We start from the raw sequence: 12,115 nt of genomic DNA, 5'->3' as shown, positions 1-12,115 counted from the left end.
GCCATTCTCAATACAGCAAAAAAGATGCAGTCATGCAGTCTCTGTACAAGCAATTACAGGATTCCTTGTATTATTTTTCTAGCTTTATACTTAAATACTGTACAAATATGCTAATATGCTATATATTAATATATGCTAATATATGAAGGGCTAACCCATCCTTCGTGTTCACCTTTTTCAATGTAAAAGACATAAACAGTATCTTAGGATTTTTTTTATACTAGACCAAGATAAAAGGTTAAGCCTTTACTAAATGAAAATTAACTTAGTTTTTCTACTACCTAACAAGGTTTTAAATTTAATTTTATGATTTGTAAATGTATGTAAATCTACGCAGGTTTCCTGAAACAGTCCGAAAACTCATCAACGGACATACTTTCAGAGCCACTGTGGACTGCACTTAATTCAGCAACACACATACTCACTTCCAAGCCGGTCAGCACAGTTATCACAACACCAGACCTATAAGGCATGGGCATTTGCCGATCTATTGGTATCTACTTCAGCTGGTAACAAATAACAAACCTGCTGCATGTAATAGTGTTTGTACCAAAGTTTATAATAATAGTAGAGTTACATTAGCGGAGTACATTGCAGAAACCTAGAACAAAAAAGAAAATGAAGATGACTTGAAATTGAAAACATAATTTTAAAATATTAAGATAAATGGACCTCAGCAAAAATCTTTTAATTAGTTGCATTTTTTAAAATACATACACAAGATTATACCTTTGATTTATAACACATAAGAGAAATAACTTATCACACAAAGAATGTGCATATCACTTTAATCATAAAATAGTTTCGAACTTTCAAAAACATAGTCCTCAAAATTGAATGGTAACACAGCTTGTGTACATATAAATATTATACACAAATATAAAATTAAGAATATATTAGCAAGCTTATTAAAACACCTGGTTTTCCAATTTGTAGTGTTTCCATTAATACAGATTATCACCTCCTTCCTCCTCTCCCTGCACTGAGAGTAAGTGTTAAACAACTATATCCTCCTACAGAACCAAGCACTATCATTAGTAATTATGGTAAGCAGAAATCTGGAGGTGTTAGATGGCAGAATGGATGAAGTAGCACAAATTATTTTGTATTCCTGAAGCATTCTGCTCCACCATGACCTCATTTTATGCCTCCAAACACTGCTCAAATATTTTCTCCATTATGTCATCAATATAGACAGTGCATTTCTTCTTCCTTAAGTACCAGAGTCCATCTTCCAGATTCCATGTGGCATATTCTACAATATCTATTATGAAGTTGAAGTGGGAGAAAAATATTTCATGAATAAGAAAATCCATTCAATTACATACTAGATCATTGTAAACAGTTAATTTTTTTACTTTGCTTTTGCAATCCTTACCTAGCCGTCCATTACACACACATTGACATCAGTAAGGAATTTGTTCCTTATCCTTTCAGTTTCCACGTGAAGGATACAAGGGTTTTTGATTTAAATCAGTCAGGAATCAAGCTGCCATCATTGACTCACTTACTTGTTTGTATCGCAAGACTGCTGTGAAGAAGCATGAGTTAAAAAATGTAAATAAACACCAAAAGGAAATCGAGTGGTCACAGAATTCCATTCTCTGCCATCCTTATACTAAATGAAAATTAATGCTATTATATATAAAACCAATGCTCTTACAGGTAAGGAAATACTCTTGAGACTGACCTCTGTCCTTCCCTAGAAAATGAGAAAGCATTCTCAAAAGTAATAGGAACGGACCACCTAGGGAAATTTCTTTTCTGTAGGTAACAGATACATAATTCTTAGATTATTTATGGTGTATTTTCTGCAGTTTATTCTTATGCCCTCTGTGAAATTTAACAAAAGAATATTTTCTAAATAACTTACTATAACTACCCCAAAATTACAGCAAGTATGCTTGGCTGACAACTCAATAATCACTCCCCAAAGCTACTGTACACTAGCATGTGCAATATTAATACCAAAGCCTGCCTTACAAGCTTTGACAACGTGTGTAAGTACCTAAGGTATGCAATTTAAATAAATTTTATTATGCTATTTCAATGAGAATAGCAATTTAATATTCAGTCCTCTTCAAAAGGCAGGCATGCTGTCATACACAGCATATTGTCAGTTAATTTCACTATTCTAAATAACTACTTCTGCAACTTGTAAGCACATTAGTAGTTTGGTAACAATTTTCAGTACTTTCAGAACAGAAGTTTGCATTGTTATGACTGATTTTCACTTGTACCCAATACTAAAACTAAAACAACCCCAAACCAAAAATTAAGACTTTTAATCCATTGAGTAATTTTCGCATGATTAACAACATTTTAAAGGTGTTTCTTTTAGGTCTAATTGACCAAAACCTCTTTACGGAATTCAAACCTCATGTATAGCTGGAAATATTTCATTCACTGTGTCACCTGACTAAAGATAAATTTGCTGCTTTCAACAAATTTGAAACAAACCTGTACATGAACAAATGGCAAGGGACAAAGCGAGAAGGCAGAGAGCCTGAAAAGCTAAGCTGTCAACTACATAAAGCTGGCTTATTCCTTTTGGGCAAGGCAAACGGGCATAAATTAAAAATTCTAGGCTATGCTGAACATAACAATCAAAGCTATTTTGAAAAAACGATTTGGATTTGTCAGCCAAAAATATCTCCCAGTGCCTACCTGGAGTTGTACTACCTTTCCTCATATTTGTATTTTTACTTATTTGACATCCAGAATGCATCAGCTTGCTTCAATAATTTCAGACACCATACATCATAAAACAGTGTCTGTACAGTCTCTATGGTGAATGAAAACCTGGGACAGCACAGACATATAACTCAGTTACCTGAAACCAGCATTATTTAGCCTAATTTTTTCCACCTAATATATGGGTTATTAAGAAGGCCCCATAAAACCTCCTGTATCTAAATAGTTTTCTAATTTGGAGTTTAACACACTGAACCTTCAAATAAATCTGTGGAGGCCCAGATTTGTGAAAGACTACAATCTTCTAATGTAACAATCACATTTCAAGAGCCATATGACTGTACGGGCTCTCATCTTCTCCTTACTTATACAAAAAAATTTACTGAGTTGAAGCCCAAACCAGAATTAAAGCATCATTCATTTTCTCCACAAATGCAACAGAGTAGACCAATTCTTCAGTACTTTCAAGATGGTATTTTAGACCTACTGCATGCTATTACACCCTCTTTTTTCTGGGCATGCACTGGAGTAAAAAGAACTACTGAAAAGAAAAAAAAAACTACATGAATTCAACATCTACACAGTTATTGTAATAAATTACTTTCTCAGAATCCTAAAAAAGTTTTGGCAAGTACACTGTGCTAGAGCCAACTGGAGCTGTTAACGCAATGCATGCTGCCTATCTTTTGCTTGCAAAGGCATTCAGTCCAGAATTCTGCAGTTATGGTGGCTTGCCATCTGACAGCACCAAGAGATCCTCACTTAGGCTATCTACCTAAATTAGTCTTATAACAAAGTAGCCTCCAGAAGGTAATATTATAAGGGTGAAAAAAAGAAAGTCACAGGAACTGGGAATGCAGGAAATCCTGGATTCTAGTTCCAGGGTATGTGCTCTACATAACCTCCAATCAGAGGAGTATGAATCTAAACTTGCACTCAGAGTAAGTGAAAACAAATAAAGCATCCATGTAGAAAAATAATAGCTGCAAGGCTAAAGAGACAGTCATAAACACCTAAAAATATTATTTCAGGGAATATATTGGGAAAAAAAACCATAAAAAAGCAAGAAGTTACCTTTCGGCAGTCAGGCTGAAGAGGTTTCCAACACATCCTCTTCAGCTTTTAACACTGAGCTTCCATTAATGTCTTGTTTCACTTGGGATTCTTTGCAGGCATCACCTCCGTGGTTTTTTATTTGTTGTATCCATCCAAAGAAATCCGATTAAATTTAACTACCGAAAAGGCAAGCGCCAACATGAAACACATCTCTGCTTTAAGGTTAGTTTACTTACAAATCCAGCAAAAAACTGGCAACTTCAGCATGTGAGAACACATTCAGTGTTTCTCTAAGGGACACCCACCTTTCTACTCGTTCTTTTACACATATCCCCGACTGAGCCGTTCCTCTCTCCAGACCCTTTCTCCTCCTTTTTTTTTTCCTGAAGAGAACATACAGCGGGTCTACCAGCCCTTCTCGGTGGTGGTGACGGTAACAACGGAGCGGATGATGATGACCCTGTAAGCTTTCAAATGAGAGGCAGCTAAATTACGCACCGTTAACGCTTTGTGAAACAACTCGTTTCGGAATAAATTTCCGGATGACAGCCAAATACAGCACTTACGGTTCAGAATTACAATCGGCCCTTCACATTCGGCCTGCAGGTAACCGCACCCGACCCTCCTCAGAAGTCAGGGGAAGCTACACGCGCGCGCCTACCTTTCAAAGCTGCGCGGCTGAACGCCCAGGCCGAATAATTAACTAAAATAACGGAGCTACAAACTGCCAGGCGAGAAACCGCCCCACGCCCGCTCCGCCCCGCCGCCCGCCCGTTTCCCGCGGCTCCCCGCGGGCCGCTGACCCGGAAGCGCTTTGCCCGCCCGGCGCGGCGCGGCCCGGCGCGGCGGGTCCGGCTGCGGAGGTGGGCGATGGCCGAGTCGCCGGAGGAGGTGGCGGTGCTGGTGCAGCGGGTGGTGAAGGACATTCGCAACGCCTTCCAGCGGAACCCCCACATGTGAGTGGGGCGGGGGACGGCGGTGGCGGCCGGGGCCGGGCCGGGAGCGCTGCCCGCCCTCAGCCCCATGCGTGCTCCTCGGCCGGCGGCGGCGGCGGCCCCGCTCCCTCGGCTCCGGGCGGGCGGGGGCGCGGCGGTGCCCGTCAGGGCCGGGTGCCGGGCCCAAGGTCACGCCGTGAGGGGCCGTGGGGACCCGCCGGGTTCCCCCAGCCGGCGCGGGGGCTGCGGGGCGCGCCAGCCTGCCGGCGGGAGGGCGGGCGCCGGTCGGCTGCTCTGGCACCTCCGCTTCGCCGGGGCAGGTCGCTGGTGCCGCGTGTCTTCCGTGCTCTCCGCCTGCCTCGGCTTCTTCTGGATAACGCCGCGTACCTGCGCCGGGACGCCCCTGCTGCCCGGGGGGGGGGCCCTGCTGCCCGGGGGGGGGGGCCCTGCTGCCCGGCGAGGGGGCCCTGCTGCCCGGCGAGGGGGCCCTGCTGCCCGGCGAGGGGGCCCTGCTGCCCGGGGGCCCCGCGGCTGCTTCGTCAGCCCGGCGGCAAAACCAGCCCCCTCAGTAAAAAGCACTCGATTATGGGAATCGGCGAGGACTCTGAAACCTGGCAGCGATGAATACCTTTTTTTTTTTTTTTTTTTTGAAGACAAGTTCTTGAGCGAGCTCTACTTGAAATTGAGGTTTGGCAACGTTGAACTGGTAGCGTAGTCGAGGTGGGACTGACCTTTGCCTGCGGGTGGGTCGGGCGTGCCGAGCCCCGCTGAAGGCAGCCGGGTCTGCCCGTGTCCGAGGCAGAGCCGCAGCGCTGGTGGAAGCAGAGCTCAGGGCTGAAGCCCGCTGAATTGCACCCTCGCACGAACGGCGCGGTTCGATGAACGCCGCCTTCGCGTCCGTACCTGTTCGTAGAGAGGCCCTCGCTTCTCATTGTGTGTTGTTTTGAAGGAGACAAACGGAGTGACTCTGTAAATACGAGCTGCAGTTATTGCTGTCGTGCGAGAATCGGGTTTATCTAACAATCCGGGGGTCAGGTGGCCTGTGTTTTATTTTCAGTTCCACTGCTGGCCAGCTCTGAGACGCTGGTTTAGGTACCTCCTGTATTTCCATTTCCTTCCCCATCCTTTGTTGTTTTAAGACACAGGCTGTTTAGGGAAGCGTCTTTCTATCTGTTTATGTAAACTCCATGTTGGTTATGGCAAATGATAGCACATAATGGATAACAACTTCATAACATAAGAACGGTGTATTTGTGTCGGTCAGAAACGCTGCAGTCTCTGAGGTGGTGGCCTATTAATCTGTTCCAGAAAATGGTATGCTAAACAACTACGTAGGAAAATTTTACAGGCGCTTAATGTATCCCTTTGCTTAAAAGAGACGATTAGAATGAATACCCACATGTTTCTATAGATGTAGTAAGCAACTTGGGTGGGTGGCCAGGTTTTAAAATACAGCATATGGATGCTGTCTAAAAAAGAACTGCATTTTGCCATGAAGCTTCATTTTTAGGTTGTGAGGCATAATGTGCTGTAAACAGCCAGTATTTGTGAATGAATGTTCTGATTCTTCTTAGTTCCTACTCGTTCGCCGGAATTGTTTATTGGTAGCAAACTATGAGCTTGTGTTTTTGAAGAATATGCTGCTGTTGCCATTTTATATCGTAGATGCAATCTCAGAGGTGAAAGTAGGCTACAAGAGTTGTGCGCTTTGAGACTGATGCGCTGTGTCATGCTTTGAGTGAGAAAGCACAAACTACTGCTAGTTTACCCCCTAAAGTAGAAAAAGCAGCAATTCGGTCTGCTAGATTTCTGACCTGCAGTACTTGAAATGGGACTGTGCATGGCCAGTGTAGACTGTAGGCCCTTTGCTACGATGCCTCTCTGCCTTTAGAGCACCAGGTTGCAGCCATGCTGGCCAGACATTTTCATGTAACTCGGAGACATCTTGTCTTCCTGCTGGTGGTCAAGACAGTCGTAAGCAGCTGCAGTCCCTGACAGATGTTGTCCTCTTGAATTGAGCAGCCTGTTCGTGTCACAGATCCAGGTTTGAATTCTTTTACATGGCATCTGCCTGGCTCCACTGAAAATAAGGGATCTGCCACGTGCATGATGTTCCTTTTCACATCTCATACTTTTATCCCCTACTCATCTCTCTTCCAGCATTTGTTGTCCCTTGTTTTTCACTGTTCACTTTCCCCCTTTGCATCTGTCAGAATGGGTGTTTTGTTCTGGTAGGTTCACAGTTTTGTAGGTTTTAAAGGGGGTGTTGTCTCTGGTCAACACTAAAAAGCATGTAAAAATACAGTTTTAGACTAAGTAGAATGTTGGATTGTTGTTTCTCTTTCTTTGCTTTAAATTAAATTTGCAGCAAGACTTCATCCTTTTAAGATGAACTTACTTCTAACTAATTATACAACACAAAATTCTTTTTGCCTTGTCTGCCTGATAGCTACACTTTCTTCAGCCAGATAACTGTGTCGGCATGCTTGCTTTCAATTTTGTAAGGCTATGAAATTTACTGGAAGATATTCTTACCTGGTCTTATAAGCATAGGTCATGATAAAGTCATATACTTGAGCTATCCCCCTGGAACTGAACGGATCGCCAACAGTGAGCAGATCAATGTATAGTTTCTTTCTGAACTTTGCTGTTATTTTGCATGTGAAGTCAAACAGAAATAGACTCACTTGTCAGAAAAGTACATGAATTTGATGGGTGCAATTGGAAGGATGAACTCTCAGATGGTAGCCTAGCATTTGTGTACAAAATCTGAGGATACCATTTATGGTTTGCCAAGAATCGTTTCTGTCACTGTAGCTCAGATAATTTTTTGTCTCAATTCATCACAGTCTTAATGTAGGAAAACCACCACAGTTCATTTTGTTAGACACGAAACTCTGAATCAAGGTTTTTCCTGGTGCGACGGCAAATTTCTCTGCAGGGGATTTAGAAAGAAACATATTTCCTTAAGTCTTTACTGTAGCTGAGTATGAAATTTTTCTTGCCAATGTTCTTTTTGTTAGATTGTTTAATACCTTTGTGGAGCATCGGTACTTCCAAATATACCATTAGTAAGTAAAAATAATTTGTTTGTAATAGTTAGTGAGAGGGGTCATCAGTGCAGAACTTTGTTATTGCAGCAGTTTCCAATCAAGTGGAGATTAATGTGAGAGCAAACAAAAGGAAACTCCTAAAGAGTGAAAGTGTCATATTTATAGCTTCTTTAGAAGCAAATATTGGCTAGAAGTACTTTGGATTTCAGTAATATATTACTGGTCTTTCATTTATGAAAGATTTTAGTTGTACCACTAAGATAATGGCCAATCATAATGTGCAAATTCATTTATTATCTGAAATTCTAAGAGAGAATCGTGTGTATATGACACACTGCATGATAAGGAAAAAAAAAGTTTCAACTCTTGGATTTAGGCACCCTCTTCCTTACCTTTCGAATGTTGTAAATTTGTTAGCCATGTAGTCATTTCGTGAGACTTATTTTAATGTAAAAATAGATACTTTTCAAGTGTCCATGCTCTGGATTGTCTTCCAGTATTAAAAGCTTTACTCAGCTACGTAGGTCCAGTCTTTATTGTCAGGAGAATCATAGTTGCATCTTATCCACTGATTGTGCCTCGTTCAGATATCCCAGCCATTATTTAATATCCTCTGTCTAATTCTGTGGGGAGAGATTGGGTTATTTTAAAGATGATCTTCCAGAAAAAAATAAGAGAAGGAATCTTCTCACGGGCTACCCAAAGCTGAAGACCCATCACGGTAGCATCATAAGAAATGCCTCCTTCCCTAGCAGTACTGTGGTATTGCGATTATGTGAAAGAAGGAACTTTTTTGTATCATCATGGTTTTAAAAGTTTAAAGTAGGTTGGCTAGGGCTTATTTGGGGAGGGGCATTGAATGGCTGAGTCAACAGACTGGGACTCTTGAAGCAGGTCCTGCAGCGGCTTCTCAGTACTGTTCTGCCACAGCTGAGGTTTGCACTGTGGACCAGGTCTGGATTGTGCAGCTCCACGGTCTCCCAGGTCTCATTTTGCACATCTTCTTCGGCCTCAGCACGGGCTGAAGAAGCTCTGTAACAGCTGCAGACTTCATGACAACCCAGCTAAAAATCTTCCACTAAGTTCTGGCCGCTTCCACGGTGTATTTTAGGAGTGTGAACTAGCGTGTTATCCTGTAAATACAGAGATAATTCATGCAGTTTTTGGAATCTGGTGGTGCTTGCTTTGAGGAAAATAAAAGTAAAAGCACCAAATAACTCCTAAAGTTCAAGAGACAGTATCAGAAAACTGGGATAAGGAGAGAAATTAAATCTTACTTTCATAGTAGGTGGTGCTTCTGGTAGTACAAAATATCGACAAACAGCAGCCCTCAATTGGCGTCTCCTTCAGGACTGTGAGCAGCTTGCACCTGTCGACCTAAATGGAAGCATCCTCCATCCTGCAATGAGTTTGGGCAATCCTGTCAGGAACAGGCACTTCTGTCACGTTGCCAGGGGCGGTTTGCACAAGATGAAGGGTACTTCAGTCACTTCATTTTACAAGCACTAATTCAGTGGTGCCTGCTTACGAGTCTTGCTGCAGAAGCTTTCTTTGGGTACATGATAGAGCAGAGGCAGTGTCTCTTCGGCTGACACACCTGCCCTGTTACTTACTCCTTCTGCAGATCGAGGGACCTTCAGGAGCAGAAATAGATGGTGGTTTGAATGAATTGTTTTGGCTGTGAGGTAGGCGCCCCATCTTAGATAAATCTGCCCTCCTGGTATTTTGCATTGTGAATTCTGTTCCTTTTCAGGAGCTGAATGCAACATGTGATTTCTGAACCACACGGATCATCAAAAACAATACCAAGGTGTTGGAGACAACACTTCTACCAAATGACAAGTCCTGGTTTGCATCTTAGTAAAAACTGAGTAGTTAACAGATAAACCATTTTTTTTGTTGCACTGTATCGTGGTGAATTTCATTATGCAGTGGTCTAGTCCTCTGCCAATTTTGTGTTCTGGAGTTGGGGTGTTTCAGGCTGACTTGTCAGCTCTGTGCAAAAAACCCTACCTGTGTGTCATTTTGGTATGTTTAAAGCAGTGTTGTGAAACTTACCTCACCTTACCTCAACTTTTGTATTTGGTAAGAAGTGAAGGTGTGGATGAATGGTTTGGGTTGTTTTTTTTTTCTTTCTCTCCTTGCTGTTTACCTTTGGTATACTGTTTGTAAGCAACAGCTGGTAAATTCTTTTGGTAATTCACTGAGTTAATTAGCAAAGCTGTGGGTGACTGCATCTTCATTGCAGGTGGGAACCTGTATGCAAGGCCAGGCAAAGTTTGGCCAAGGACTGAGTTTAACATTCATAAAAGAAAGGAGCCAGCAGTAAGTACAAACTTCAGGCTATAAGGTACCATGTTGAAAGAAGCAGACTGGAATGTCATTTTAGGTCTAATCTGACTAGCTTCTTGAAGAGCTTAACTTGTGTTGAGTGGAGCAGCAGAGATGAGGATCTTGCTTTGATACCCATTGCTTGCAGTTCATGGGGTAGGAAAACGCCTGTTTTCCTCTCTCAGATGACCAGGGATCTGTAAGGGACCTGGGTATGTGTTTGGAGACAGAGCCAAGTGATTTGTAAATATCTTACCTTGAGTTACTTGTGCTCTTTGTGGCTTGTGATGTATGGAAGATTAAATCTGCTTTCTGAACAAGCAGATACATTCTTAAACAAGGACATGGCGTCACTCTTGATTACTTTCGTATTAATCCAGTGAGGACACAGAACTAAATCGGTACACTCAGATTGTCCAGTAAGAAAATTAGGTTAAGATAATTGAATTGCGGTTGTGGGGCTGACACTTGGAGTGTATCTGTAGACCTTGTATTGAGAAAATTTAAGGTGGAGAATTTGCTTTCTATCTGAGATCACAAGAAATTTTTTTTTTCCTGACTAAGATCTGAGGATGTCCCTCCTCAGCAGCAAAATTTTCCACTAAACAGGAGTTGGTGGAGAAATCATGCATAATGGAAATATAAAATAATGTTGCTTTCTGTCCAAACGAGTGTGAATGCTTGACAACCTGTGTTTGTTTTTAAGAATCTGTTAAAGCTGCACTTCCAACATCCCTACACACTAGAGAAAGCTGAGGAAAAAGTAAAATATGATATGGCCCTTTCAAACTAAACAGCTGAGTCTCTTCTGCTTTGTTTGCTGGTATGAATCTTTGTGGCCATCACTGTTTTTTTTTTTTTTTTTTAAAGCCTTGATTAAAGCCTCTCACACAAAGTTGCTGTATAATCAGACCGGCATCTGTGTCTCAAATCTTCCCCCTGTTCAGCAGACTGCCTTGCATAGGAGAAGGGAAAATGGGACATGTGGAAAAGTACATGTGGAGGTGCGCATGCTGTCTGTGTGACTTTCTTTTGCCTGATCTTTGGTTTCAAAGCACCTCGTCATGCTGCTGCAGGGCGCACTTGGGTACATTTCGGTCAGTCAGGTGCCTCTACTGGTTAACATGTTTTGATTCACTTGCAGTAGCAGTTACAGCTCCATCACATCTCCAGCACAAAGCCAGGGGTACTTGTGTTAATGCAGCTGAGTTAAAATGCTTAGGTGATAATCTAAAAATACAAATAAAGGGGCCTTCCTCATTTAGGATCTTTGGGAAAATCTTATAAAACTTTTCCTTTTATCTTAAGATTGAGAAGAGCCAGAATCACCAAAAGGAATCTTCCTTTTGAACTCATTCTGGCTCGTCTAATCATGGCTATTACTTCCATAGTCTTCAGCAAGTCTTAAAATATTTCTGGTTTTCTATCACTACAGCATTGGGGAGCTAATACAAAATTTTGTAGTGGCTCTTAACTCAAAACCACAACTGGCTTTTATATTATGTCTAAATAAATTGTGCAGAGGTAAAATACATTTACTTTTTTTGCTCAACTTAAATCTTTATTCATGCCTTAAAACATGTTTGAATCATTCATTTGCCAAGTTAATATCCTGTGTAAGTTTTGCAGAGGATAGCTTTCTGAAAATGTATTTTACCCTACCTGCAGTCCGGCAAGAATCAAGAAGGTGAGTTGAGGATAATGAGTACAGATTTTGGTAAAAACAGGGAAAAAAGTGATGGACTAACTGGGTGGGAAGCATTGCCAGTCTGCTCTATTGAGAAGAATAATTGGAATCTACTGGAAATAAGTTTAATTATTTCTTTCTGGTTTTTTAAGAGATGAAATTGGATTAATACCCTGCCCTGAAGCCAGGTATAACCGGAGCCCTATCATCCTGGTAGAAAACAAGCTTGGTGTGGAAAGCTGGTGTGTCAAGTTTCTTTTGCCATATGTCCACAATAAACTTGTCCTCTACAGACAAAGAAGACAATGGCTGAACAAAGATGGTAAGTTACCCATTTGGAGAATAGTATCTTATGTGAT

General features: G+C 41.8%; 1 protein-coding gene and 1 long non-coding RNA gene across 6 annotated transcripts in view; one reads left to right on the top strand and one right to left on the bottom strand.

Annotated features, from left to right (window-relative positions):
* Positions 1–1,281: 1,281 nt before the first annotated feature.
* On the bottom strand, positions 1,282–4,126 carry LOC128137149 (uncharacterized). 2 transcript variants are annotated; one of them, XR_008233571.1, is made up of 3 exons: positions 4,056–4,126; positions 3,769–3,926; positions 1,282–3,677 (listed from the first exon to the last, which is right to left on the bottom strand). It is a non-coding gene; the product is annotated as an uncharacterized LOC128137149 (long non-coding RNA). The 2 variants fall into 2 exon arrangements; XR_008233570.1 differs by having other exon boundaries at positions 3,769–4,120.
* A 434-nt stretch (positions 4,127–4,560) lies between these two features.
* The window catches only part of PTAR1 (protein prenyltransferase alpha subunit repeat containing 1), a 44,922-nt gene continuing 37,367 nt past the window's right edge, over positions 4,561–12,115 (top strand). For 3 of the 4 annotated variants that reach the window (XM_052777846.1, XM_052777845.1, XM_052777848.1), the window contains exons 1-2: positions 4,561–4,706; positions 11,909–12,078. In XM_052777846.1, the coding sequence (XP_052633806.1) occupies positions 4,621–4,706; positions 11,909–12,078 (256 nt within the window). In that variant the 5' untranslated portion in view covers positions 4,561–4,620. Of the gene's footprint in view, positions 4,707–11,329; positions 11,757–11,908; positions 12,079–12,115 lie in introns of those variants that run through there. The other variant, XM_052777847.1, reaches the window with a different exon arrangement.

This window comes from Harpia harpyja, chromosome Z (genome assembly GCF_026419915.1).
Source record: "Harpia harpyja isolate bHarHar1 chromosome Z, bHarHar1 primary haplotype, whole genome shotgun sequence".
In the NCBI taxonomy this organism is placed as follows: domain Eukaryota; kingdom Metazoa; phylum Chordata; class Aves; order Accipitriformes; family Accipitridae; genus Harpia; species Harpia harpyja.
Note: the sequence above shows the minus strand (reverse complement) of the source record. Positions and strands in the feature narration are given on the sequence as shown.